We start from the raw sequence: 27,567 nt of genomic DNA, 5'->3' as shown, positions 1-27,567 counted from the left end.
TCCTTCTGATGTCAATGGGAGTTTTGCCACCAACTCAGAATGATGTTATGAATAACAGTCCCTCTGCAATAAATGGAGTGAACATGATCATGCAGCTCTTACTCGATTTTAATGGGAATTTTGCCTGAGACAGGATTGCAGAATTAGGCCCTTTGAAGTACACTTAGGACACTAAAATACAGTTTTTAATGCCCAATTCTGTTTGTTCACATCAAGCAAATAATCCCACTGAAATCAAAAGAACTATTTATGGGCCTGATCCTGCACCACTGAAATTAATGTGAATTCTGCCATTGACTTCAATGGGAGCAGGAGCAGGGCCTATGTGAGCAAGACAAACAGGATTCAGCCTTAGTTTAAAGCAATGGGATAAAAACACAGAGCAAAAGAGTGTGACAAATAATATAAACTGGTACACACACCTTAGAATACTTTCTCTTTGTCAAAATCCCATAAGTTTGGGAAGAAGCAGCTCAGTAAACTGATGTCTATACTGTGCCATAGTGCAGACTATGGGGGTGCAGGGCACACCAAAGTGTTGTGCTCTAACTGGTCCACATGGACAATGCTGGTGTGAACTAACAGGTACCTAAGTTTGCGATTATGTAGTGCTGGTTGAAGGAGGTAGCTAGGGCACAAGACTTTGTGTGCTCTGCAATTCAATTCACACACCCCACAGTCCGCACACTGTGGCACAGTGCAGACAAGCCCGCAGTCAATGAATAAACCGGTAAGTGTTTCTTTTACAAGAACAGATCTGTGAAAAAGAAGTTCAGTTGAGATGCAGCAATTCTACAAGGGAAAACTAAAAGCATTCTTCCAGGAGAATTCTTGAAAGCTGGCAATTGAAAGACTTTCATGGTTTCTGAAATGCACAGAAAATAAATCAATGCAGCCTCAAGCATGCTGGGTCTTCTGGTTTGTTCCCAATTAATTAATTCACTCAGTCAATTTTAGGATTTTCTCTGTAAGTTTTTACATGCAAGCTTCCAAGTCTCTTCAACTGAATTTCACTTTTAAAATACAAGGGTTGCACATACGTTCATTACACCAGCCATGGCTCGTTAGTTCTTAACACAGTTAACAAAATCAGTTCACATGGTGTAACAGAAAATTCCACATTTATGGTCGTCTTCCAAAGCATACTCAGTAAAATTCATAATTAGAGAATGGGTGTTTTCTCGTCTCCAGAACCCAGGATCTGTGGACACAGACAACAAAAATTTCTGGATATTCTATTATTATTTTGCCTTTAGAGTTGTCACACATTCCTATGGCCAACGGAATGGACAAAGTCTGCATATGAAAACTGCCCTTTAAGAATCATAAATGTATTTGAAAGTTCATTCCCATAACTGTCAAAGTAATTGCATTATTAATCATATGGCACCCTTACTGGCTCTATGTCCTGAAGGATACCACAACAGTTAAATTGTGTGTTTGATTTTGCTCCCACTTGAGTCCATAGGAGTTCTGCCATTGATTTCAATGGGAACAGCATCAAAGCATATGTGTAGGAATTACCTTGCTCACACTAGGCTTCTCCTGAATTGTAAGAAAATTTGTTTCCCATAAAATACTATTTTTGTGATAAAGTCCAAATTATCATGAGGCCACATAAATCTTTGCTGTGATCATACTCTTTGTTCCATAGTAAGAATGTATATTAGTTTGGATTAGGTTTATGACAAAGTAAAGGGAAGTATGTCCATACCGGCTAGGTTCTGGAGATAGACATTATATTTGGTTAACATAAAACAAAGAAAAAGACAGAACAATTTATTGTCTAACTAAGTTTGCCTATATGCTGAGGTAACCTTAAATATCTTTGGTTTTCTTCATTTGCTGATAAAAAGTACTTGAATGACAATGTATGGATAAACAGCATTGTGGATGTATTGCTCTTTAGTAAATTTAATACTTCAATCTCTTTGGCTACTGAGGCTAGCTAGACTCTCTATCAGACTGAAAAATATTGGTATCTAATCTGTTCCTCTCTGATTATTTACAGGTTAACCTATGTAGCTGATCTTTGGCATGAAAAAGTTGAGGAGTAGAGTTAATGGTAATGTGTGGCATAAAAGCTGTATCAGTGTATCAGTACTTACAGCAAACAAGTCTTTGGAGAAGAAAAATAGTTACCCTTTGCATATCAGCACTTTTTGAGTGAAACACTAAAATGAGGCTAATCTGAAAGAAAAAGTGTGAAACTTCATGCTATGGTTACACATTCTTATCTAGTTTCAAAGAATTCACATTTTAGCTATCTAGAAACAGTACTTTGCTGTACACTAAATATTTTGCCTGATGAGACCAAAAAATAAATCTTTGGTGAAAAGGTTTTCTTTTTCTTCAGCGAGTAGATATAAACTATTCAAAAATATTTTATCTAATACTGTATTGTTGAAGAACTACATGCTGAAGAAAAAAAACCAAATTACACTTGGAAGTCTTTGGAGATATCTGCTGGTAAGACATTATTACAACTTTCTTTAAAGGCTCTTGTAACAATAAGGTAGTTAAAAATTGTAGAAGCATACAACTAAACTATGCAATCAACTACTACAATCAATAGAAGCCCTATTGTTTTTCTGTTAGTAACTACTTATACAATAAAATGTATTCAGCTCTTCAAATCTATAGTTTTTAACTAATTCAATTATTTTTGGAAAATAATATGCAGTTTTCTTCTTTTTTTTCCACAGAAAATTCTTTGGTATAAGATTATTTTAAAGCCTTTCTATCAACAATGCTATGAAAAGGTGAACATGTACTGTCTGGTACAGAATGAACAAACAGTTACAAGCTAAAGATCTATAGTAACTACAGGCCGCTTCATCAAAAAATAAAAATAAAATAAATAAAAACAGAACACTAGGGCTTATTGATGGCTTTTGACTAGCTTCTGAGTTGTAAGTAAGCAGCCAAAAGTAATTCAGATCACATAAGGGGTGAAATCTTGGTGTTAATTAAGCTGATGGGAGTTTTGAAACTGAGGATTTCACCCGAGCTGTTTTTCCACAACCTTAAATTTTTGACATTTTGAAAAATATAAACAAACGTCTAATTTTCTTTTTCAAAATGAACTGTGGGGGGAACGGTCTATGAACTAGTTTACGACATTGATGAATTCGACCCCCATCCCCACCCCGCCCATTAAAAACAAAAACATGATACCCTGTCAGTTTGCCCCACATTTCTCTGAGGCAGGTCAAAAGTAATACACTGTTCCCTGAGTACAGGAAAAAAAAATAACACTAGAATAACTTTAAAAGGAGGTAGTATAAAACAGGAATTGTATGGGTACGAGGCAGTATCAACATTCACCCTTTCAACAGACTTTTCAACTAAAGCTCTGTCTTTTTATTTTTCATTGAGGCTTAATTAGAGTTTTAGACTGGCATGTGGTTGAAGTCACTCCCTGAACTAAAATTCCTCACTAATAGCATCCTAAACTGAGGCAAGAAACAGGACTGCATTTTAACAACAGCTCAGACATACTGCAGAGCTGGGTAAAACTGAAATATAATTACTAATCTCACAATTTACCCAGAAATCTAAGAAGCATTTAAGGCATCTTTCTATGCTCCGAAGCAACTTTATGAATGCTAAGAAGGCATAAGGCAAAGTAGTAATTTCATTATATATAATGGAAGGCACCATTGCTATGAAGTACAGGGATACTGAAACATTCAGCATTACTTGTCTATTCTATGTGTTTTTTTCAGGCAGAGTTTTCACACCACTCCAAGCTGGCTGGAAGCTGAATACTAATTAATTTCACCAAGCTTTCTAGCATTAATCGTCAATAAAGGAGCAGTTTTATGTCTTTGTGGGGAATCCAGCATGCCCTAGAGCCCTGTGGATTTAACATACATCCCGTCAGCAACTGCTGGCACAACAGAACTGTGTGGAAAAGGCACTGTCCTCTGTAGGCTGGGACACTGGAAGATATAGCAATCAAGTGGGTTAAAAGGAGAGCCCAATTACTTTTTAGAGACTCAAAGTAGCGGTTTACTGAACATTTTGAAGTACTAACTCCATTATTCCCACACTGATGCACAGTTTTCTCAAAGGTAACAGCCCTACAGTTTTCTCATTTGATGTTCTTCAGGTCAGTCATGTTAAATCATTTACTAATCCCCTCAGGGGTCCCTCTTTTTAAAGTCAGAGCTTCAGCTAAACTGTCTTGTTCATTTACCTATACAACTCCTTTGATTTCTCTCTCTCTCTCTCTCTCTCTCTCTCACACACTCAGACAACATACAGCCAAAAAAAAAAAAAATCCTACTAGGAAGTATCATCAGTTATGTAGCTGAGACCAACTATAATACAAATGAGGTAAAGCAGTTGTCATTCAGAGTTCGCCATTTGGCAAACTGAGGTAGATATTCAGCAAAGGGGCCAACAGCCTTCCCTTTGCGCCAGTGATAGATTTTTAACTCTAGTCAGAAAGCTTTACTGTCCTTTCACATTGTTTACCACTGAACATTCAAAGTGAGTGACTTAACAACAAAAAACATTCAAAAGAAATACGGAATCACCTGATGGGTTATCAGGCTTTTCACAATAAACTTTGGCTCCCTGTTCATTGTCCTTCGAACAGATATACATTGTGAAGATATCTGGCATGACTGTCAGGATAGGTAACTCAGTTTTGTACCGTGCACTGTATCTGAAGAGATGAGGTAGAAGTCTGGTCAGTAGCCAGTGGTACTGGAGGCTCTTCACAGTTACTCAAGACAGGGTTCACGTTCACACCTGAGTCACTGCCTACAAAGGAACTGGAGGTGCGTGGACTGGCACTTCTAACAGAAGAAAGGTGTATCTCATCATTGGACTCATGAGAGAATCTTCCAGAGTCTCCTGTCTCGTGGCTTCCTTCACTGTTGGCTGAATGCTCTGTATCAGCTACAATACTGAATGGCACCTGGAACTTAGATTGCTGGCCTGGGGAACTGGGGGAGTCATCTTCACAGATCAGTACAGTGGTTCCTGGCTGATACAAGCACACAGCTTGGACAAATCTTCTCTGAGGCTGGATAAAAACAAGGTGTGAGAGAGAGGTTAATCAGCCTCTGTCAATAGATACATGAGCAGTGCTTGTTTAATTCCCCACCCCATTTGGCTGGAATGCCTAAAACAGCACTAGCTGGGAGCAACAATCTGTGCCATCCTACAGGAGGAGAAAAAAGGTATAATCCCAATTCTCTCTCATTTTCTTCTACAGTACTAGATGAAATAATTAATTCTACCTAACTAACCACAGATAATGGAGGCTGATTTTCATTGGGGACCCTGTTTGTATTTTAAAGTTATATTTGTGTATCTGTTTTCCCCTCCATGGATTTTCTTTCATGCAGCACGTTTATGGTTGCTCCAAATATTTTACCTGAAGAAGCATCAGAAATATGCAGCTGCATACCAGCTTCTGAGCAAGCTTTTGGCTGGAAGTGTATTGGAATATACATTTTAAACATAGCTATGGACAGTCCCTATTTCTTGACTGTATGAGAGAACAATACAAGTCATAATGATTACATAAACATAAGTCAGAGATGATCCTCAGCAAGTATAAGCTGGCATGGTTGTCCTGTAGACTTTACTATTATATACTGCCTTTTATCCAAAGAGGGTGTGGTCAGAGCCCACACAGTATTAGGAGCCATTGACTCTGGAGTTCCAGTTCTAGCTTTACCTCAGAGTTCCCTTTATACTTTGGATGAGTCATTTAATGTCTCACTTTCTGTTTTCCTTTTGTAAACACAGAGATAATACCACCTACTTACTTAGCACTCAGATTAGTGGGAGGATTATTTAATTGATGTTCATAAAATAAGTTGCAAATTTAGTACTATATCTGTGCATAGGATTGTAATATGCAGGAACCCCTTCATCCATTGATGGAGTGCAGTCAGTTTAAGGTAAAACTTAGCACCTGTTTAATGTTAGAGAGCCACACTACACAACAGGTTAAGGGACAGGAAATGAAGAATTTGCATTTACAAGGAGACAAATTGGTCCCTTCACCCTTTAACACCAAGACACAGAAACCATCCCCTTAGAGGCTAAGCCCTTAGTAATGCATTTTAATAACCACAAGCCTAGCCATCCTTCCTTGCAACGTCATGGGACTGTACCAGGCCTTTCATGTTCACAATAATTTGGGTAGGTTACCTCCTCCGTTTTCACCTTCTTAGAATCTTGGAAGAAAAGCCACCTTTTCTTGCAGCTGGTCTTTGAGATAGGACCATAACTGTTAATAATCATATCAGTTCCCCCCTAAAATAGAAATAGAAATAGAAATAGAGAGAGAGAGAGAGAGAGAGAGAATCTTGCTTATTAAATTAAAATGCCATGAGTTTAAAAATAAACCGCAGCACAACAATCATGACAGCACCACGAATACAGCAAAACATTTCAGCCACCATTGCTTCTAGACATCTCCACTTTGAGCTAGCATCACGGATGGGTGTGTGGTGTTAGTCTCTAAGGTGCCACAAGTCCTCCTTTTCTTTTTGCGAATACAGACTAACACGGCTGCTCCTCTGAAACCTGAATTAGGACTGGTTCCTGCAAACACTCTTCAGATGAGCAGCTCCATTAAAGTCAGAGTACTGTGTGTTGTACATACATCAAGTCAATATGACAACATACGAAAGTAAGGATAACTCAGGTTTGCCAGATTGGTCCCTTAGAACTGAAGTTTCACGGGGAAGGGAGCGTGTTTAATTATATATCTGCACAGTGGTGAGCATCCTGCGAATACATGCTTTATTATACAACTTGACTCTAGTAAACCTGCGTCTGTAAGATACATATCGCCTAACGTACTTTACCCATTAAAATATACAAAAAAGATATTGATGCACATTTTAGTACCTGCTCAGCATCACACTCATTTAATGACAGGTTTCAGAGGAGCAGCCGTGTTAGTCTGTATCCGCAAAAAGAAAAGGAGGACTTGTGGCACCTTAGAGACTAACTCATTTATTTGAGCATGAGCTTTCGTGAGCTACAGCTCACTTCATTGGATGTGTAGCTCACGAAAGCTTATGCTCAAATAAATGGGTTAGTCTCTAAGGTGCCACAAGTACTCCTTTTCTTTTTACTCATTTAATGGTGCTGCTTAGAATATTTATGAGCCTGAATGGACTCAGGGCTCAGATTTTTGACAAGCCCTGTTTCCCGGTGCCTTGAATAGAACCCTCTGAGCCAGCAGAAGGATACTCTGAATAGCAGGCTCTTGGCCTGTGGAACACGCGTCTTCTGACGCTTGTCAATCTCAGAGCACAGTGTAAGGCACAGGTAATGGGCAGACATTTAGCTGAAATTTATGATGAATTTACTGGCAAATTAACGTTCCCATCAGACTGCAACACTTGTGGTTGTCCTACCTCATGTGGATGATTATTATTATTGATAAGCATTTATATTGCATATATCTTTAATGATGGGAGGCACTCAGGTGCTATCCCAATGGGCACCATGGAAATATTTATATACTGGAAGTGAATAAGGCTCACAGTACCTTAGCATCAATGAAGCTGTTTCCTACTATCATCGGCAATAAAGATTCTTCATTCTCTGTGATTCCTTCAGTACTCTTCCCCACCTCATTCGCACTGGCTAAGGAGATGCTGGTATGTGACAGCTGGTCCGTGCCTTGCTGCATAGTTTTAGGAGCAGACGTTTTCCTGTGCAATATTAAGCAGGAGTATAACTGTCCCAGAGATAATATGTATAATATAAAGACTAATGCCTTTCATTGAAGTTTTATGAGCCAAATAATACTGATAAGTTCTTGATCTTTAGCTTTTATTTGTGTGCTATTCTAACTCATACAGAATTCAAATGCCATCATGTGCCATAAAATCATATTCCCCCAGGAAATCACACTGCACAGTCTGTAAATGTATATATGGAGAGCATTTCTCATGAATGATTAGTAACATTATCCAGGGGGAGTAAACAATCAAGAATATTAGAGCAGTTCTAGAGCCCCAAGAAAGCTAAGGAGACCCTCTCATCATACTTGCGCTCTGCTGGACACTTTTTTTAAATGCATGTTTAAGCTGAACTGAAAAGCTTTTTATTTTTAAATAACTATTAAAAATCCCCAAATCCCAAAACCATGGGTTAAGACTTACTAATTACTAATGTATTATTCCTTTTCTTACCAGCCAAGACCCATGAGTTTGTGTCCTTTGTATTCCCTCCAGAAGTTAATCATATAGGGTCAGATGGTGACCTCCACTTGCACTGGTACAAGGGAGCTGGGCTCTAATTTGATGGTTCCTCCTGCCCCAAAAGCTTACAGAAGCTCTTACATAGGAATACTGTGGGGCTGAGACTCTTTGGCCTGGCTGGGGCCAAGCAGGTGAGTAGTTGATAAATACCAAATATTCATCTGAGTCTGGAGGGAAACCTGCCAGAGACTTAATGACACTTCAAGCAGCATTAACTCCCCTTTGTGTCTTCTACTGCTTCCACAGGAGAAGGGGGTTGTGTGAAGCAGGGAGGGCCAAAGAAAGCATGGGATCTGAGGGAGATACCCATCTGTGGTATGAACATGATGAAGCGAGGCTGAGAGCTTCAGAGTTCCCTCATCCAAAGCACTTGGACAGTACTCTAGTAAAGAAGCGTCCCTGACGGCTCACATAGATACAGGAGCAACTGAGAACGGCTTATACGAAAGAGTTCATTTCTCAGTAATAAAAGCATACCTGGCTTTACTGCGGTAGATTAAAATCAGGATGCAGATAAGGATGCAGGTCAGGGCTATGCAAACTCCTACAACAATGCCAGTCATTGATTTCTGGTCCAGGTGGTAATAGCCAGAATAAGCTGCAGCACGAAAGAACACATGGCACTTAAAGACTCACTGAGTAAGTATAGTCATCTCCTGTCTTTATATCTGGGAATCGATGGAGTCACAGCCACAATACCGACAAATTCTTCCTTTCAACATGACTTCTTGGCCTTTGCTATCATATATTTTCACATTGCTTTTGAAATAACTTGCAGTGCATATAAATGGCTTGGGGCATTTTCACCTGTGAGGGCTCAATACCATAGGGTTGGGTTTTTTTGTTTAATATATCATATTGCACCAAATCCTGGGAGCCTGTACTCTGTTGTTACTCAATGTGTATTCAGGCAAAATTCTTATTAACGAGAGAGAGAGAGAGAGAAAATAGTTGCCTGAATAAGGAAAAATTCAGTTTTTGGCCTATAATGTGTAACATCTCAGCCTAGAAACAATAAAAGGCAAAAAGTACACATCTCTGAATAACTACTGCCCTGTCCTTATTTCTCTCACACTCACAGCTTTAGAAAAACCTTCCAAATCTTGATGAACACACACAGATAAATTCCACCCAGTGACAGCAGAGGGCAACTTAAAATTCCATTCACATATGAAAAAATTACTAAGAGCTATAGCTTAATTTTCACAAAGTATATAATGGACACAGACGTTCACAAAAAGTACCGTAGGTGGGATGCCTTCTTTGGTAAGGACTGTTTACAGGTAGGTAATGACTCACAAAGTCTGTTCCGGGGCTGCTGGAATCCCAGGAACCAGAGGAAATTTTCATATATCTACTTAGAGAGCCATCTTGCCCCTGCTGGCTTCATCCTTACAGGAGTTCTTACCATAACTGACCCCATGACTCTAATATATCATATTAAATATGGGTTGTCTTTACATTTTAAATGCCATAAGGGAGTGATCACAGATTGAAAAAAATACAGACAGCTACAAAGTTGAAATTGATGCAACATTCTAAACCACATTCAAGACAAGAATGCGCATTTCAGTCCTATGTTCTCTGTAGCTGGAGAAAAACTGAAACCAGCAACTATGCAGACTGAGACAAAAAACAGTTACAGATCTTTTTCTCTGGGACTTGACAATGACAGTAACTAACACATTTTTACTAACTTGTGGCATCTGCTGAATCTAATCGTTTAGGCCTTTGATTGGACTCCGAAGTCTCCTTTGGCAGGACTGCAAGCTCCACTGCATTTGAAAAAGGTCCTTCTCCCACCTCATTGGATGCTGCTATTTTAACAATGTAGACATTTCCAGCCACCAGGTTCTCCAGCAAAGCCATGGTTATTGCTCCTATTAAAAGATTTTTTAAAAAAAAGTTTAAGTTAGGCAAACAATGCAAGGAATTTACTGGAAATTTGCTAGCAGGGGCTAGATTCAGCCCCTTTCTTCCTCACAACCTCTGAATCTTGTGTAGAAAAGAGAATACAACCTTCATATTCTAACCATCAGATACAGGATTTGAAGTGAACAGTGACAATCCCTTCTCATTCTGTGTGTTGTATTCTCTCTGTACTGTATGGGTAAAGCACACACTGGTAATTCTGATGTTACAGTAAAGACGTGCTGATACAGTGCGGACTCAAGATTCCAGTACTGTCCACAGAGTCAGCAAACTTAAACCTGACCCTAACTGCATTTCAGTATGACAATATTTGCATTGTGATCCATGCTCCAGGAGCTTGCCCAATATATTCTGCGATGTGTTCCCAGATTACAGCTCCTTCTTCACTGACATCATAATGCAAATGTGACACGGCATTGGGATGCAGGCAGTTTTGAATTGAAATACACAGAATTTCAGGTCAGTTTGGCAAAATGAATGAGACAGGTTTGGGCAGCATCATACTGTAATTTTAAGATCAATTCAACCCTATTTAGTTCCAGCCAGGTTCATCTGATTATCATATACTGAAACAGGACTACTAAGAAACAGATTAGAAAAAATGTCTCTCTCACATATGAAGACAGGCAGAAACACAGATTACATAAGTGAATAGGACTCACTCACGTAGTACTTACACAGGCAAAACTCCTATCAGAGTCAATGAGAATTTTTCCTTCACAGGGATTGCAGACTGGTGCTTACAATTCCAAATGCTTTTTAAAATGCCATAGACATACATTTCTGTGTTTCTTCCTACTATAGAAATATGTTACTTTTCTTTCCAAAATAGTGGCAGCTCCAGGACCTAATGTATCCCTGTGCTTCTCCATAGATTCCACTCACTTAGCTACCCCAGTTTTTCCATAAAAAACATCCATTAGCTGAAGGCATTTGAAGTAAAATGTAAGGTATCGGTAACCAAAGAAGCTATAACCATCAAGGGTGAAAGGTTATTTTTCAGTACTAGAGGCTCTTTCCCCCAGCTCCTTTTGCATCAGCTGCAATTCTAAAGCAACTAAGCAATTTGTGCTGATTTACTGCATACCGAGTGTGTAAAGGCTGTAACTTCTGATCCACTGCAAGTAAGTTTGGAAAAAGGGGTAGGGGGGGAAACAAACCAAGGAAGAAAGATTCTTCACATTGCAAATAAGCAACAAACTGCAGCAACATTTCAGACTCTGCTGTTGTTGGCACGAGCTCAGTCAAATTAAGGATTTTTTAAAATGTTGCTGAATGCATAATAATCCTCAGTGTTACTTGAAATGTACCCCTGAAGTCTGAGCTGGGAAGAACTCTTAGATCTCTTGACATTTTGGAATCTTCTGCAGAAGGTTAGTTTGGGGATAAATTAGTACCAGGTGTTACATGTGACTCGCTATTCTTGTCAAAATGAACATTAAAAATGCTACTACCTCAGCTTTCCTGCAAAGGGAGGAACATGGGACTATCATTGCATTTGCCCAACCTTCCTTTCATGCCCCCCTCAACATACCTATCACTAGACTATTTAAATCTAAACTTAAAAGAGCATAACAACTTATTTTAAAGTGTCAGAAACTTGAATTCTTCCCTAACCCTCAAGCTTTAACCTATCACCCAAAACACAAAATCAGTGACTGCAAAGCTGATTGAGATTTATGGTTTTCCATTTCCCTACCTTCTACAGCATTTTTAATATGACATCATATGAAAATGGACAGTGGTCTATATAAAAACTATAGGTCTCCATATCCCTTGTTCTAAGTATACACAGCAAGTTTTTACTGGAAATTCCCATAGTTAAGATTGAGTTGAACTATATATTTAAAGCAGGGATTCAACCACTTAATACTATATGATGAATACAACATGTCTTCCCCAATACTACAGCACTTATACTTCGAGTACAAAATAAATTTTCTGAGATTTACAAGTAAATCTGTTAATTAGCTTAGTAGTTAAAATGGTTCCTTTAAGAAATTTAGCACTGGGTGTCAGTCCATTCTTGGACTCAAATGATCTTAATAGCGTTCATCAAACATGTTAATCAAACTTCCACTTCTAGTCAAAACTCACTGAAATCTCAGGTATTGGCTACATTTCAAGACTTCTTTAGGATCAATGACCTTTTTGCTGTTATTCTTCAGAGCTGAACCCTTCTCTTTGGGCAGAAGTTGATGAATAATGTTCTACTACACAGAATTTCATCGAGAACTACCATCTTTCAAAATGTCTGCCATCCCCCAATATTCTCACTGGGATTGAGGACACAGTAGCACTTAGTGAGTGGCTGTTTGTAGAAAAGCATCTCTCTCCAATTGTTCTCAAAGGGGTTGTATGTCTCCATCTCCTGACAGAATAGGGGACATCCATCATTCCTGAAGTGCACTTGGCTTCACTCTCATTGAAAGTAATGGGACATTGAAGCCATTCTGAAAAAGGGCAAATTCTTTGTGACTTTCCCTGAGGGACAGTCTTTAGATTCCAGAGTCCAGCCTCTGCTGACAAATACATTTTCAGTTATGAAAACAAAAAGAATTAAGCCTAGATTTTTTTCTTCAAAAGTTACCTATTGCACTACTCTGCCCTACAACTCCCTGGGTTTCTAATGCTTGTTTTAAGGATAATGACATTACTGGTGGAATGTTATTTATCCTAAACTACCGATATGTATTCTGACCTCCATTTTCATAGTTTTTCTGGGAATAAGAGAAGCCTATTGTTGAGATGCAGCTCTTCAAAGAGCAAAAATCCTACTCTATAAAAATGGCACCTTCTTACTCACCAGATCTGCTTTCTGTTTATTCAGAGTCATATCAGATTACTTTACTGACAAAAATAAGCTTTACTTTTACTTTTTCTTTATGTTAGTTCTGCAGATCCAACACAGCTATATGAGAGAATGAGGTGGATTATATTCTGGCTCTTGTATCATCAATATAATTAGTTAAATTCCAATTGCAAAATCTTTATGATTGGGGGTGAAAAGCCAGAAAGCATGATGTTTGGAACCCAAATTGAGTTTGCACAGTTAACAGTCAGTATTATACAAAAAACATGGAATCCTGCAATGTCATTTTTACAGAGTCACTTTACAGAGTATTGCAACACTTTAGGAACTTGTGGTCTGCACGTGTGCGCTTAAAAATGAAACCTCCACTATTATCCTGACAGTGGAACTATGTGGAGCTGATTAAGTATAACTGGATTTATGGAAAGTTTCAGTTCATTGTACAAGCTGAATGGCAATGCACTGCAGAAAGCTTCTCTCCCCGCTCATTTTGTTCTATTTACCAGTTTTAAATGTCTTTCCACCACAATCCAGCGAATAATTCTAAACTAAACACATTCAGAATTGTCGTGGTATTGCCATGAATGTTAGCAGCACTTTTTTCTTTTGTTGTTGATCACAAGACATTTTGCTATTTTCAGTTCTCTTACAGTGGATTGCCATAGCTTTTCCAGCTCTAGCCTTTATGATTATAGTTTACCTTCTCTGTGTAGCACTTGCCACTCTCCAGCAATCCAAGCCTTCCTAGATGCATAGAGGATAGTATAGCGAGTAACAACTGTTTCAGGACCATCAGGTGGCTTCCAGGAAACCAAAGCAGTATCATCTTCTATCAAAGTTACCTTCACTCCAAGTGGAGGGCCAGCTGGCGCTAGGAGGATAGTAACACAATATTATTAGGGTAAACACATTCATATGCACTTAAATTACTCCAAAGGAAAAAGATGGGCAGATTCTAATACCATAGCAATGGCTATAGCTAAGTTCTAAGTAGACAACTGGGCAAACACACACCAGTGTGCTCAAAAGACACTTTCTTTTCAGTTCAAATTTAGTCTACAGCTTAGATTTTGTAAAATCAAGCTTTTAAAAAAACCTTATGATCATGATTTTCCTTTTCATTCCAATGGAGACAGTTGTTTATAAACAAATTAACATTTCCCTTAGTGTGTGCCACTCAAATACTGCAACACAGAGAAGGTGAAAGTGAAACTGACTTTACTACAGATTTTCATAGTCCAAGTTGACAAATGCAAATGTGTAAACAAGCATCTCAAATAGTGAATAGGAAATTGTATTTTTAACATTGTTTTAGTTTTGATAGTTTCAGGTTTTGATAACACGGATAAAGATTATTTCCTCCCAAAATATATGATTTAAAAGTTGACAGTCTCCCTTTAATGTGATAATTTAAAGCTCTGATTTATGTTATTTTAATCCAAATGATATTAATGGAGGAAGCAAGTTACATTTTATACTCCATCATCTGTGGATTTTCTCTCAGAATTCCTATACATTTTCACAGCTGCAAAATAGTGAGGGTGTGCAGAAATGCAGTTAGAAGGACAATCCTGACAAACAGGAGCAATAGCAAAGCAACTGGGAGAAAGATGAAAGACAAAATTCACTTAACAAAAATCAAAACAGACTATATGACAGTTTCCAGGCCCACTGACTTAGAAAACGTCCTTTTTAGTACAGTAATATTATTGGTTAACTATACCCTACTGCCCTTACCTTCTGGAAGTGTGGTATGGTAAACTACTGGACTCCAAGGACTAGACAACTGATCCACATGCAGTCGAACTGCAAACTCATACTTGGTTTTTGGTTCTAGACCTTGAACCAACATGTGAGTTTCCGACCTATACAAAAGAATTAATAAAAGATATTTAATAGTAAGAGTGGCTGATGGTTTCAAATCCAGATGAGATCCCTTGGGAACTAATATGCAATTCACCCCTGTGCAGAGGGCTAGTACAAGGCTTGTGGACCAGTTAAACCTATTTTGAGTTGTTCACCAGTGAATGTCACTCTGGGTATTTAGAATGATGCTTATAAGTCACAGTTTAGAAGTTGGTCACAAAATTAATGAGACATTTGGATCCGCTTTGACTCTTTGGGGCCAAATTCTGCTCTCAGTGATACCTGTGTTAATTGTAATGATACCTGACTAGCAGTACTGAGATCAGGGGAGTAACTCTGAATTTACACTGGCATTACAGAGCACAGAATCTGCCTCTGGCCATTTATTTAATCTCCCATGTACTGTTTGCATCTTCTGTGTTCAAATTTTGCAAGCCTGTATTTGAAATTTTTTATTTTTGTCAGAAATGGGAGTTTACTGCCCTGCTGCAGTTATTTTAAGTACAAGTAACAATGTGAAAATTATACCACATCTAATTTTAAAGTCAGAGAAATGGAGAGAAATGTATTAGTAATAAAATAAAACCTAGGTTTTAAAACACCACTTTTCCTTTCCTAAACACATGTGCAATACTTTATTAATAAACACAATCAAAATACTTAGCACTGAAAGAAGTTTTCATCGTCTAAGTCCTTTACAAGCATTAACAAAGCCTTACAGCACCCCTGTGAAAGCAGGTAAATATTAGCCCCATTTTACAAATGGGAAAATTGAGGCAGAGAGGTTATGGCCCAAATGCCATAAGTGATCTCTAATTTTGGGTGCTCATCTTAGGACATCCAGGGCTAGATTTCCAGGCATCCTGAGCACCCACAACTCCAGATGAAATTAAGCAGAGTTGTGGGTGCTTAGCACCACTGAAAATCAGCCAACATCTCAAATCAGGCACGCAAAACTAAAGAAGAGTTTGGGGCCAACGTCATAGAGGGGTATGTCAGAACCACAAGTAGGACTTGATCCTGCCAGGGGTGCAAAAGGAAGCCCTACCATGTGGATGGGATCCACAAAAGTGCGGAGCACAGCTTCATACTGCTGGCACAGATCTCTAGTTGTGCTCGGAGCAAAGTGTGTTACACATACACATCTCTCAGAGTGGAGGAGGTCCACAAGCATCTGGCTCTGCAGAAGCAGGCAGAAGGAGTGTGGTGCTACACCCGCTGCACACATGCAATCCAGGTGGCAGCAGGTGAATGTAGATGTCCCTCTCTCACCAAATTCCTCTACACCTATCAGCGGCAACTTTAGGGGCCATATGCACAGGCATGGACTGGGTAGGGACCGGGCTATTTCTTGATGAGCACCATGGCCCCAAACACAGGCAGCCTTAATGGAATAGCAGCATATTGGAAGGCTGACCAGCCCATGCTGTGTGCCCACCTCAACCAACTGGAGAGGTGACCCCTGACAGACTCCCCCGCCCTGTACAGTTGCAGAGCCACCCGTTCCTCTGATGCTTGTGCTGCCTCTCCATGGGAACTCGTCCCCTGCCACACAAGCGGGCTTTGGATTCTGCACCACTCCGCACACTCTTCAGGGCTCAGTGCATTCAGTGGCATGCTGAGATCAAGCTATGTAGTTTAATCCTGGGATTAGATCACTTGACCATGTCCTATCTTTGCCAAGTTTATCTGTAAATAGCACATCTATTTCATTTTGAACACTCTTCCAGTCTCTCTTTTCTTTGGACAAAGAAGAGCTCAGAGATACATTAAACTTGCGTCACATCACTGACAAGCAACTCAACATTTGTGTCCTCATTCCATGACTCAGCTACACTTGGAGCAGGGCTGGAACTGAACACCTCAGCAAAGAGAAAGTGGCAGGGAGGAGACCCAGTCTGTCAACAAGGGTGAAGAACTACAGTGTTCTAATAGCACCTCCTAAGAATCAAAACTGGCAGAAGCCTGGGAAAAGTACCTGCCTTGCAGCTAGAGGGAAATATTACAGTAAGCGGCAATCAAAAGAGGGCAGACAGATGAGACAGTAAAGAGGAAGGATCTGGGGAACAAAGAATAACTTGCAGAACTGTACATACGTTTGAAGGTAGAGCACCAAAGAGGCATTCTGCAGCCCCACAGGATTACAGCGAATGGTGTAGTTAATGACTTGTGCAGAGGTAAATGCAGGCCTTCCCCAGTGGAGGTAGATAGAAGATGAAGTGTTAGCTTTGGCATATAGGTGGTGAGGTGGTGGTGGAGGAGGAACCATACGATCACGGACAGCTGTTTAAACAAAGAGAAGCAGGATTTGTTTCATGAACTCTTTACAAATGTTGGCAGATTAGATAAATCTGAGTAGATAAATTTGGATCCAGATCTGATATTGTCCAAGGTTAGACAGTGCTCAGGGGTCTGGTTCAGACTGTTACATGATTTCTAGCAAAATCTAGCACCACATCAAGAGATCGGCCCTTTAATCTAATTAAAAATGGGGACAAAACATCAGCAGGAACAGTGGAAATATCTCTGAAAAAATCATTGACAGGGGGCAGGTACTAACCAGAATGACAAGGGAAGGAAGTGCTGCTTGCTATTTATCTTGCTTTTCCCAGTTGTATTTCATGTTTTATAAGTACAACAGAAGCCTGTTGCAAAATGGTGGGTAGAGAGGATTTGGGGGATCTGTAGTTGTCACAAATGTTATGATTTTTAAAAAAAGTTTTATAAATTGATATTTTAAGAGATTAAAAACACAGACATGCAGGGCCGCTATGGATCCTGAACTGCTCAGTTGTTAGTAGAACTGGTAATGCAACTTCAGCACTTACAGACACATCCTGGAGTACTGACTGTTTGATCTGCCTGGTAACCTTCTTCCATGCTATTATATGCCAATAACCTTACATGGTACTTTCTTCTGGGATCTGCACAGAGAGAAAAGGAATAATTAGACTACAGATGAAGAATACAGATTTTCAAAAATCTACAGAAACACTAGGATGCTGCTACGATCAGTTTGGTCCTACTACAATTCTGGTTCAAAACTTGCTCACTGGAATCAGAGAATAACTCCAATCTTGCTCCCATTGGCCTAAACCAGAGTTATAGCATAGACTTCAGTGGAGTGGGATTAATCTCAATTTCCTTCCACAGCACTGGCTCACTTTTGTGAACATTAGTCAGTGCACAGAAATAACATTCAGAATATAAGGTAGGCTATTGGAGTAGAGTATATAGAATGAGTTTCAGAAACCAAGATTTGTTTCTGGAGATACAGGATAGAATGAGATGGGACAAAGACAGGAGAGTGGGACTGGAATCAACCAAGAAACAGGCAGAAATGATATGGCTATGGGCCTCCAGAGTTTATACAGTGAATACAGTAATGCCAATTAATATGTCTTCTGACTTATAACATTAGATTTTAGGTATTTTCTTTAAAGCTGATTCTGGCTTGCTTAATGGGTCACTGTCTACTTGTTTTTTTTTAAAAGGTGATTAGTTTTTAAAACTTCTGTTTTCTAATACAGCTCCTTTTATGCCCTACATTTTAAAAAAAAAATCCTTTAAACATTTTGTTCTAAGGGTTTTTCTGCTTCCCTGGTGGGTTTTAGATGGATCTTTTGGGTAGGCCTGAGAGTAATGCCACCAAACATGCTTAGGCCTTTTCTTTTTAGCCTTTGAAAATCTTCACCAAAGTAAACAAACTGAAAAATATAGGGAAAAAGTGTATTTTTTTCCTTCTAATCTCTCAGTTTTATTAAATGTGTGGGTTATTTGCAACAAGAGTGTACATAAAGTTTTCAGATTGATTTTCAGGTAGATAAGTGTCCCTTTAAGGAGTAAATTTTCTGCTACTGCTACATAAATTCTCCATTGCTGTTGCTGGAATTCTTATAGTGCTATAGCATTGGGAGACACGTTAGGATGTTTCCCTGTGTTATTGTTTGTGGATACAGGATCTATTTCCTTCCAAGATTTAAGTTAAAACGGAAATTACAAAAGTGTGTTGGCCTTGTCTGGTATTTTCTTCATCCTAAAATATCTGCATCATAATTTTATTCTTTCTGAAATTAAACTAACTTCTTTTTTGTTTAAACTAGTATTTAATGCAGCCCATCTCAGACAATTCAAGTGGACTTAATTCAGTGACATTTCTTAAAACAAAATATGACCCTTTGTTTAAGTTAAATTCTTAGCTCCTTCTGCAGGCCCTCTGCATTTCTAGTACCATTTTAACAAAATCTCGTTAACTTGAAAATTATCATCATTATGGAAGTGTCACAATCTATATTTTGTAAAATGCTTTCATGATGGTTTTGAAATAAATGAATATATTGACATAGGCAGATTCATATACTTAGACAGTATCTAGGAGGGATTAAAGAAAAACAACAACTTTTAATGGGATTCTGTTGGGTAGGTAATGCTGCAAGTGTAGACTTTGTTTTAACTATTTTTTGTTACCGAATCAAATACAAATGATTTCATGATTTTAAGTGATCAGTGAAAGAGTTTGTTTGGAGTTAAATTCCCCTTGGCTGTGTTTAAAACAAACTTTGCAGCAAATAAGTGCATATGAGAATCAAAAAGTGAAACTGAATAATATGTTTTCACTGTCCAAGCAGAATATAATGCTACAAGTAAACAACAAACAATAAAAGGAAAATTATTTTTAAACATTCTGTCAGTGTTAAAGAATAAAGTGTTGCAGTAGCACAGATAAGGAATATTGTTTAATTTTATTTAACCTGAAAATATATCTTTATAAACCTATTAAGTCAAGTGCTACTAGACCACAGACTACAATTAGAAAGGCAGACACAGATACTTAGATTGATCTCAAGGAAAAAATAAAAAAATGTCTGGATGGGTTTTAAAACTGGAAATTTCAGCAGAATGTCAAGATCTCACTGTTGTCTCCCAAGTAATTAAAGGAAATGAGAAAAACATCTAAGCATTTGAAAAACCAAAAATGAGAGAGAGATGAACATACGAAGTACCCAAAAGTTGAGATAGACCAAATCCAAACTATTAAAACCTCTTGGTGCTGCAACATTAGGTAGGGAATCTCATAAAAATGGGATCTTATTCTTTCCAGGGCTTCCTGCTTGGCCAGCAACACCATCCCATGATATTTAGGCTCCTCTGCTTCTAGCTGAGAGATCTAAGAAAACTTTATTTTTTAACATACATTTAGTTATAAGAACTTCTTTCAACATCCCAGAGAATTACTTTTGCAGTGAGGTCTGGAGGAGTTGTTTTTCATTTATTATTTGAATTGAATTCTCCCATCCTTTCCCAGCAAAATCCAGAATTCAAATACTACTTAGAGGGCCTTTAAAGAGACACCATATAGCCAAGTGGTATTCAACTGACCAAGTTTCACAGTCTATCCTTTTCTTTACAAGTTCCTCCAGAGGAGACCCCTGCTGCATTTCTGCAAGACACAGGATGACAGACATGACAATCTATCATCCTGCTGAGCACCTTCAAAAACGTCTTGTGCCCTTTGAAAGTGGTCACCCAGAACTGATCATCTTCACTGTGCAATGAAGAATAGCTAAGGCCTAATGTCCTGCTGAGCTGAATGAGCCTGTGAGGTCTGTTTATACTCACTGCTTTTTTCTTAACCTGAATTCCTCATTAACACTTGATAAGGCTTGGGGAGCAGAGGGAGAATTTCACTCCCAAAAATCAATAAAGTAATTTTTTAAAAACGTCTTCCCGTCACTCTATTTTTAAATCAGACTTTTTTAAATAAAAGCATCTGCATTAGTCTGCATCAAGTACAAAATTTAATATAATTGCTCTTATTCGGGCACAATATGAAAAGCTTCAAAGACTGATCACATAAAGAACATTAACTTTATATAAAAACACAAGCAATCTGCTCCTTTTTTAACACAGGAAGATCTCTGAATTGTCTTTACTGTTTAAAAGCAAAGTTCTTTACATAACGAATCTGCTACACTTGAGACAGCATGGTTCAATTCCTAGCTAGGTTGCCTAGATCAGAAATTGAATCCATAATCCTTGTAGAGAGTTTACTAAGCTGCTATACATTGCTGCATTTCACAAGACTCTAGGTTTTATGGCTGAGAAAGCACATATTGGCATTATAGCCTGTTACTACTAAAGGGTGCTGCACTATGTACAAGACTGAAACAACCTAAAAATAGTAGAGATCAAAAAAGACAAAAGGACAAAAAAAGGATGTAAGAGGAAACTGTACTGGACAGACAAAGAAACTAATATAAAATCACAAATTACTCTCATAATATTGGTGCAATATCCAATTCAAAGGATATTTGCAAAAGATATATTGGTCAAGACAAAACATATGTAAAACAAAATCACCAGTACCTACAGATCTGGATCTAGCTCAGATAAATCAGGAAAAGGAATTTTCACAATCTATTTTATGAAGGGGAAAGAAGATATTTTTGTTTTGAAATAGCCTGTATTTAGAATATGAAAGGCATTATTTGTTGGGTTGATTTACTGTCTTGAGAAATGATTTATTCCTAGGTGGCAATCCCAATACATACTTGGCATAAATACTTTTAACTTTCAGTTCATCAACTGGATCAAACAGTCATTCCCTAAAGCCAGGCATATCCTGGGAGAGAAAACAAACTTAAGGGGCTTCCTTATCTTTATCCAGTATGGGTATCCTGAACAGTTTAAACATAAATCACTGATAAAAGATTGGTAATGGCATGCCAACCTGGGGGTCTGACAGTTTGGAGTTTAATTTATGCCATCCATGTACATTAGACAGCAATGGGGTGGCTTCAGAGCCTCAGAAGTCAACGCAAAACCCACAGAGGCCATCACTCATGTACAGAAGTAACACATCTCTGCCACAAAAGATTGTTGCTATTCAGCAACAACTGGGCTTAGGGATTCACTTAACCAACTTCACACAAAATTCAGTATCTTAATTGAATTCAAAAACTGAATATAACATAAAGACATTGGCTGTGTGTGATATATTTGAATAGTTTGATATAACTATGAACTGATTCATTTAACTCCAGAAAGTCTGATTTATTTGACTGGGTTTCACTAAAAGTATGATCCTGGAGACAAGGTGAATAGGAGCTATTTTTAGTTGATTCGCTGGCTGAATTGAGTTAACTTGTTCCTTTCTTTTTTTCTTTAAATAATGCTGTTGCCTGTATAATATATATATTATATATCGTAAGATTGAGCGCCAGGCTACTTAGAGCTTTTCTGTAGGCATCTTTTTTATTATTTAAATCTAAATAAATATACTGGTGAAAAGGACCTAAACTGTACAGCTCATGTAGATCAAAAGACCAGCACTGTTGAGATATTAATATAAATTTGGTAGACCTATTTCATAAGTTTTACTGTAATTGTACTTCTACAGTACATAAACTAGTGCATAAACTGTGAAAACATTATGGACCAGATGCTCAAATGATATTATCTGGCATAGCTCCAGAGGTCTCAGTGAAGTTATGCTGAGGATCTGGTCCATATATCTAGTACCACCAATAAAGTCAACATTAAAAGAAAAATATATGACTTCAACCATAAGTTGTACTTTGATAGTGAGACCAATAAAATAAGCGTTGGCAAGAGCCAATGTGTCTAAAAAGACATGGATTAGTTTAAAAAGTATTTACTTAAATGTTCTTGATTCAGATTAACTTTCTTTGCTCAAAAGTATTAATATTTAACCCGTCTTGATGTAGGACCTACAACATCTTCTCACTAGGCTGCAAAGCTGTGCAGTTTCTTTAGGTACTTCAGTATCTTCTGGTGAAATGATATTTTGTAATCCACATCCCTTTAGTTCGCCCTCCCACAAAATTCCTCAGTGAGCCAGTACTACTATCTGCAGAAATAACAAGGAGCACGTGTGGCACCTTAAAGACTAACAAATTGGAGCATAAGCTTTTGTGAGCTACAGCCCACTTCATTGGATGCGTGCAGTGGAAAATACAGTAGGAAGAGATAGATACACACACACACACACAGAGAACATGAAAAAATGGGTGTTGCCATATCCACTATAACGAGAGTAATCAGTTAAGGTGAGCTATTATCTGATATTTCTCACAGCAACAGGACACTAGGGGGAAGTATTCTCTCTCTTCAGCAGCTGACTGACAGGTTTCACACAGTAAAACTACAGATCTAAATAAGGTTAGCACATATTTTAAAATGTATGTTTACTTAAATTTTAAATTGCATTTTGGACTTTCAATTAAAAAGCATATATTATAACCTGAAGTAATAGAAAATTGTGAAAGTGGTTAAAATTTCTCATAAGAGGTCTTGGTAACAAAGTTTCGCTCTTGTACTTTATCTGGTGAGATTCCAAAGGTGTGGTTATACCCATGCAATTCACAGTTATTAAGCATATATATAGGTATAGCATATTGTTATTACTACTATACACTGAGTTATCAAAATCAAGTAAGGGCTATAAGAAAAATCTGACTCTGGGAAGTGTTTTTTTCTATTAAGTTAGCCATATTTATTCACTATTTCATATAACAGAATGATCCTGATCTCGGCACTGAAAGGTGATGGATTATACAGGAATCCAATTAAAAAGGAGCTCTCAAGTTACAGTCCTATTTTCATGGAAAGTCAATTCATTTCCCAGGAAAATGGGGGTAATATTACTACAGAATTTTTCTATGCACAAGGAATCCAGAGAACTGCTGAGCACTGTGAAAAGTTGAGGAGACTTGACTTCTTGGCAATACTGCTACTCTTAGGTATTTTAGAGCCTGACATGCTTTATTAAGCATAACTATTTTTACCATTTACTTAATAACTAGATCTAATGACGTCAGCTCTGCTTCTGGCAAATCTTTCACTTCCCTTTTAGTGAAGCCAATTGATATAAAAATAAAAGAGTACTCATTACAAAACGACAGTCAGCTAGGAATATTTGTGTCTGAAGTAAGTCTTTTTTATAATTCTTTAAAAGACTAGATTGAATAGAAACTTCTAAAGCTACATGAAATTAACCATCTAAATACTATTTAAAATATCCATGGCCAAATTTTCAAACAAAGGCACCCACTTCCAAATGTAGATATTCTAAATGGTACAAGAAATGCCCTTTATTGTACACTGGTATAGAAGTAGCCAGTCTATTAATGTAAACAAGGACTTAACCACCAATGCACCAGAACTGACTTACAGTGTATGTGGCAGAGCATAAAATTCCTTAGGATGAATAACGTCACAATGTTCTTATTTAGTTCCAGAGTTTCTAAAACATTGTGGCAAATAAAGAAAAATATACAAGATGACTTTACATTGTCCAAAACACAATAAACTTCTGCTGACACTCAGAGGCCTCTGAAATTTAAGTTGAAATCCTAGCTTCTGCTGGAATATGAGGAGATCATAGTAGCAGTTATTGCCATTTTACAGAAGGAAAAAGATTCCCTTTGTTTTGTAGATGTTTCCCCAGGTGGTAAAAGCAACATGGAGAGAGGAAGGGATGTCTCCCCACACACAGGTTGGTTCCATCTGCTGGAGCTATACCTCGTTACTGCCAGATGGTGTCATCATCCACTTCCATTGAATACACTGCTAAAAAGAGTGGGGGCAGTGAGAAAGGAATGTCTGGATGAGAAATCAGAGGATAACAAAAAGCAGCTCCTGATACCTTTGCCACTGGTGAAATTATTAAATATAATCATTCTGCTCAAGACTGCACAAACAGAACTCCCAAGAAAGTCACTAAGAATGATTTTCTGCAATTGTCAATTCTGTATTTTCTGTAAACCTTCAAAGACCTTCCATTATACAGATGGACCTTCCACATTATTTTATATATATATATATATATATATATATATATATATATATATATATATATATATATATATACACACACACACATATACACTCTTTAAAGTAAAAAAAATAAAATAAAATAAATCAGCAATAGCAAACTGTATGTCCTGATAATTTTTTAACATTATCCTTTTAATCAGTTTTATTCAAATAAAAAAAACCAGGAACTGTTTGTTCTATTGAAATTTTGGTAAATCTTCTTGTCTCCATGACTTCTTTTTACTCCAAATGTACCCATAGTGTTGAAGATGGATAGTGATGAAGAACATTTAGTGTGTGCTCCCAAGAGCATATTTTACACATCAAACACCCTGCAGGACAAACTGATGGTCCTAAATCAAGAATTTTATAGAGCTGTGTTTGCTGATGTTAACACAGCCAACATTTTGGCTTTCTGGCAAATGCATCATAGAAAGCATCTGTTTACAAACTATTTAGCCGAGGTTAAAAGAGAGTGTAATATTGCAGCCCCTAAAACCCCTGTCATTGTTTCTTTCAGCTGCTGCATGTTTGTGAAGCTCCAAAGGCCTTGAAAGGAGCCAGAGCAGAGCCAACAGGTCAGGGCTAGATAAAATTAAGAAAGAATCCGAGGTCAGGACCATGAAAGAACTCCCTCCCTTCACCCCCCCAGAACAGCGAGTTCACCTCCAGCAGCCTTTCATTCAATACTCATAGAGGTTTAAAAGGCGAGAGGGCACTCCAAAAGCTGAATTTGAAATTTAAAAAATAAATCATTCTTGGCGACATAAACAGATAAAGGAACCTAAAGAAAATAGGGCATTTTAGTATCACTTATTACTGGTTCATATTAAATCCAGATACAGGACACTCTCCTGTACCTCACTGCTCTAAACATCTCAGTTCTCTGACACACTGGAAAGAAAATGATTTCTCAGTAGATAGAAAGGAAAGGCTTTCTCTCCCGCCTGCCCTGCCTTCCTCCAGGATGAGAATTGTGTGGGATTGCTTAAGAAAACTGTCATTCTAGTGCTTGAGATTCTGAGCATACCAGCAACTTATACTTTTCAGCCCAATATAGTGATTTAAAAAGCTGGGGTGGGGGAGAAGAGAACCACGTCAGTGTTGCTCTAACATACTAAAACAATTTTAAAACATTTTTTTCTTTCAGTTTAAAAGTTTTTGAAAACACTATTGCCCTTTAAAGGCAGAAAGAACTGATAGGGTTAGATCCTTAGGTTTAAGTTCTAAGAATAAACTTATCTGGCCAAATGCCCATTTTAATTTAATCTTTTGTGCTGCCTTTTTTTGCATAACCTACAGGTCCATTGTTGTGTAGCAGTCCGGCTGGATAGTTCATTGGTCTGGCTTTCCAGGGTGACTGCACTGCCCCCAAGCCCATCCCTTCAACACAATAAACTCCAGATAATTATTCAGAGAAGAGGCCAGCAGCATGGGCTGCTGTGACATCTGGGTCATGGCCTTTGACATAGAATCTGGGGCTAGCCAAAGTCTGCTCCAAGCAACAGAGGTCCAGGGGAATTATTAAGGGGGAAGGGTGGGAAAAGGACAAAAGTGAGAAACACTATCCTTAAAAATGCACTTTTGAAGCAAAGTAATGTAAATACCACAGAAACTTATTAGAAAAATAAGCAAATACATTTCAGATACACAAGGCAAATGAGAGGGAGACCAGCGCATCACACAACACAATGAAATAAAAAAGTTTGAAGCGGTATTACAATATATATTGCAAGCAGTTTCCTTCCAAAATAGGCAATCCCGCTTCAGTAGTCCTCTCACGACTGGATTTTTATGTATTTCCATTTTTAAAAAACTGTGCCTATACACTGCCCTAGGCATGTGTACTAGATAAAATGTATGGGTGAAATACACAAACAAAAAGTTATTATAGCAACACTATCACATTATACTTTAAACAATCTTCTATATGTGCATTGTGTGGCTATGTACAAGTAATTTATAAATATTTTTACTAGTTAATTTGTGAATGTTTAGGGAGGTTTTCTTTTTTTGAAGGGACTTGGAATTTCCTTAGGTAACTACAATTAAAACACAGCTCTGAATATACAGAATGACACTCTGAAAGATTTAAAATACCAGAATTTCACATCTCAAATAGTTTACACTTCAATTTAAAGATAATTGAAGATGGAACAGAGATTGTCTGTGGTACTCATTTCAGAGTAGCAGCTGTGTTAATCTGTATCCGCAAAAAGAAAAAGAGTACTTGTGGCACCTTAGAGACTAACAAATTTATTTGAGCATAAGCTTTTGTGAGCTACAGCTCACTTCATCAGATGCATTTCCACTGAATGCATCCGATGAAGTGAGCTGTAGCTCACGAAAGCTTATGCTCAAATAAATTTGTTAGTCTCTAAGGTGCCACAAGACCTCCTTTTCTTTTTGTGGTACTCATGTTTTCCAAGTAACTAAAAGGGAAACGATACATTTTTTCTTTCTACAACATTGTGAAAGTTTATTTGGGTAGAAACTAGACCATATGACAGATGTGAGTCAATCCCACTAAACAGTCTAGCTTTCTGTGGCTTTGGATGGCTCTCGCTTATTTGTCTAAACCTGAAAAGGCTCCATATATCCCTTTTGTAGCTTTGTTCTATCCCCTTGAAGGGCCTCAGGACAAACACCACCTCACACCCCCTTGCAGTAAAAACATCACCTCTCCTACTGCCCACAATCAGCAAAGGGGGGTGGGGAGCTGCTGAAAGAAATTGCCTGACTTTATCATTTAGGTATCTGATGGCTACTGAAATAAGGGATCTATTTCAAGAGTTTCAAAATCTTTATGAAAAGTATAGGCAAATTTCAGAAATCCTGGTTTAGTTTGGCTAATTTTTTCTTTAGAGTAAC

General features: G+C 38.0%; 1 protein-coding gene across 1 annotated transcript in view; it reads right to left on the bottom strand.

Moving 5' to 3' along the window:
• Positions 1 to 2,731: 2,731 nt before the first annotated feature.
• The window catches only part of PRTG (protogenin), a 115,077-nt gene continuing 90,241 nt past the window's right edge, over positions 2,732 to 27,567 (bottom strand). The window contains exons 12-20 of the mRNA XM_048867380.2: positions 17,688 to 17,783; positions 16,956 to 17,142; positions 14,731 to 14,858; positions 13,694 to 13,864; positions 9,947 to 10,129; positions 8,727 to 8,847; positions 7,532 to 7,697; positions 6,178 to 6,282; positions 2,732 to 5,038 (exon numbers count right to left, since the gene is read on the bottom strand). Coding sequence (XP_048723337.2) covers positions 4,652 to 5,038; positions 6,178 to 6,282; positions 7,532 to 7,697; positions 8,727 to 8,847; positions 9,947 to 10,129; positions 13,694 to 13,864; positions 14,731 to 14,858; positions 16,956 to 17,142; positions 17,688 to 17,783 — 1,544 coding nt within the window. The 3' untranslated portion in view covers positions 2,732 to 4,651. The remainder of the gene's footprint in view (positions 5,039 to 6,177; positions 6,283 to 7,531; positions 7,698 to 8,726; positions 8,848 to 9,946; positions 10,130 to 13,693; positions 13,865 to 14,730; positions 14,859 to 16,955; positions 17,143 to 17,687; positions 17,784 to 27,567) is intronic.

The sequence above is a fragment of the Caretta caretta genome, chromosome 10 (assembly GCF_965140235.1).
Source record: "Caretta caretta isolate rCarCar2 chromosome 10, rCarCar1.hap1, whole genome shotgun sequence".
Classification (NCBI taxonomy): domain Eukaryota; kingdom Metazoa; phylum Chordata; order Testudines; family Cheloniidae; genus Caretta; species Caretta caretta.
Note: the sequence above shows the minus strand (reverse complement) of the source record. Positions and strands in the feature narration are given on the sequence as shown.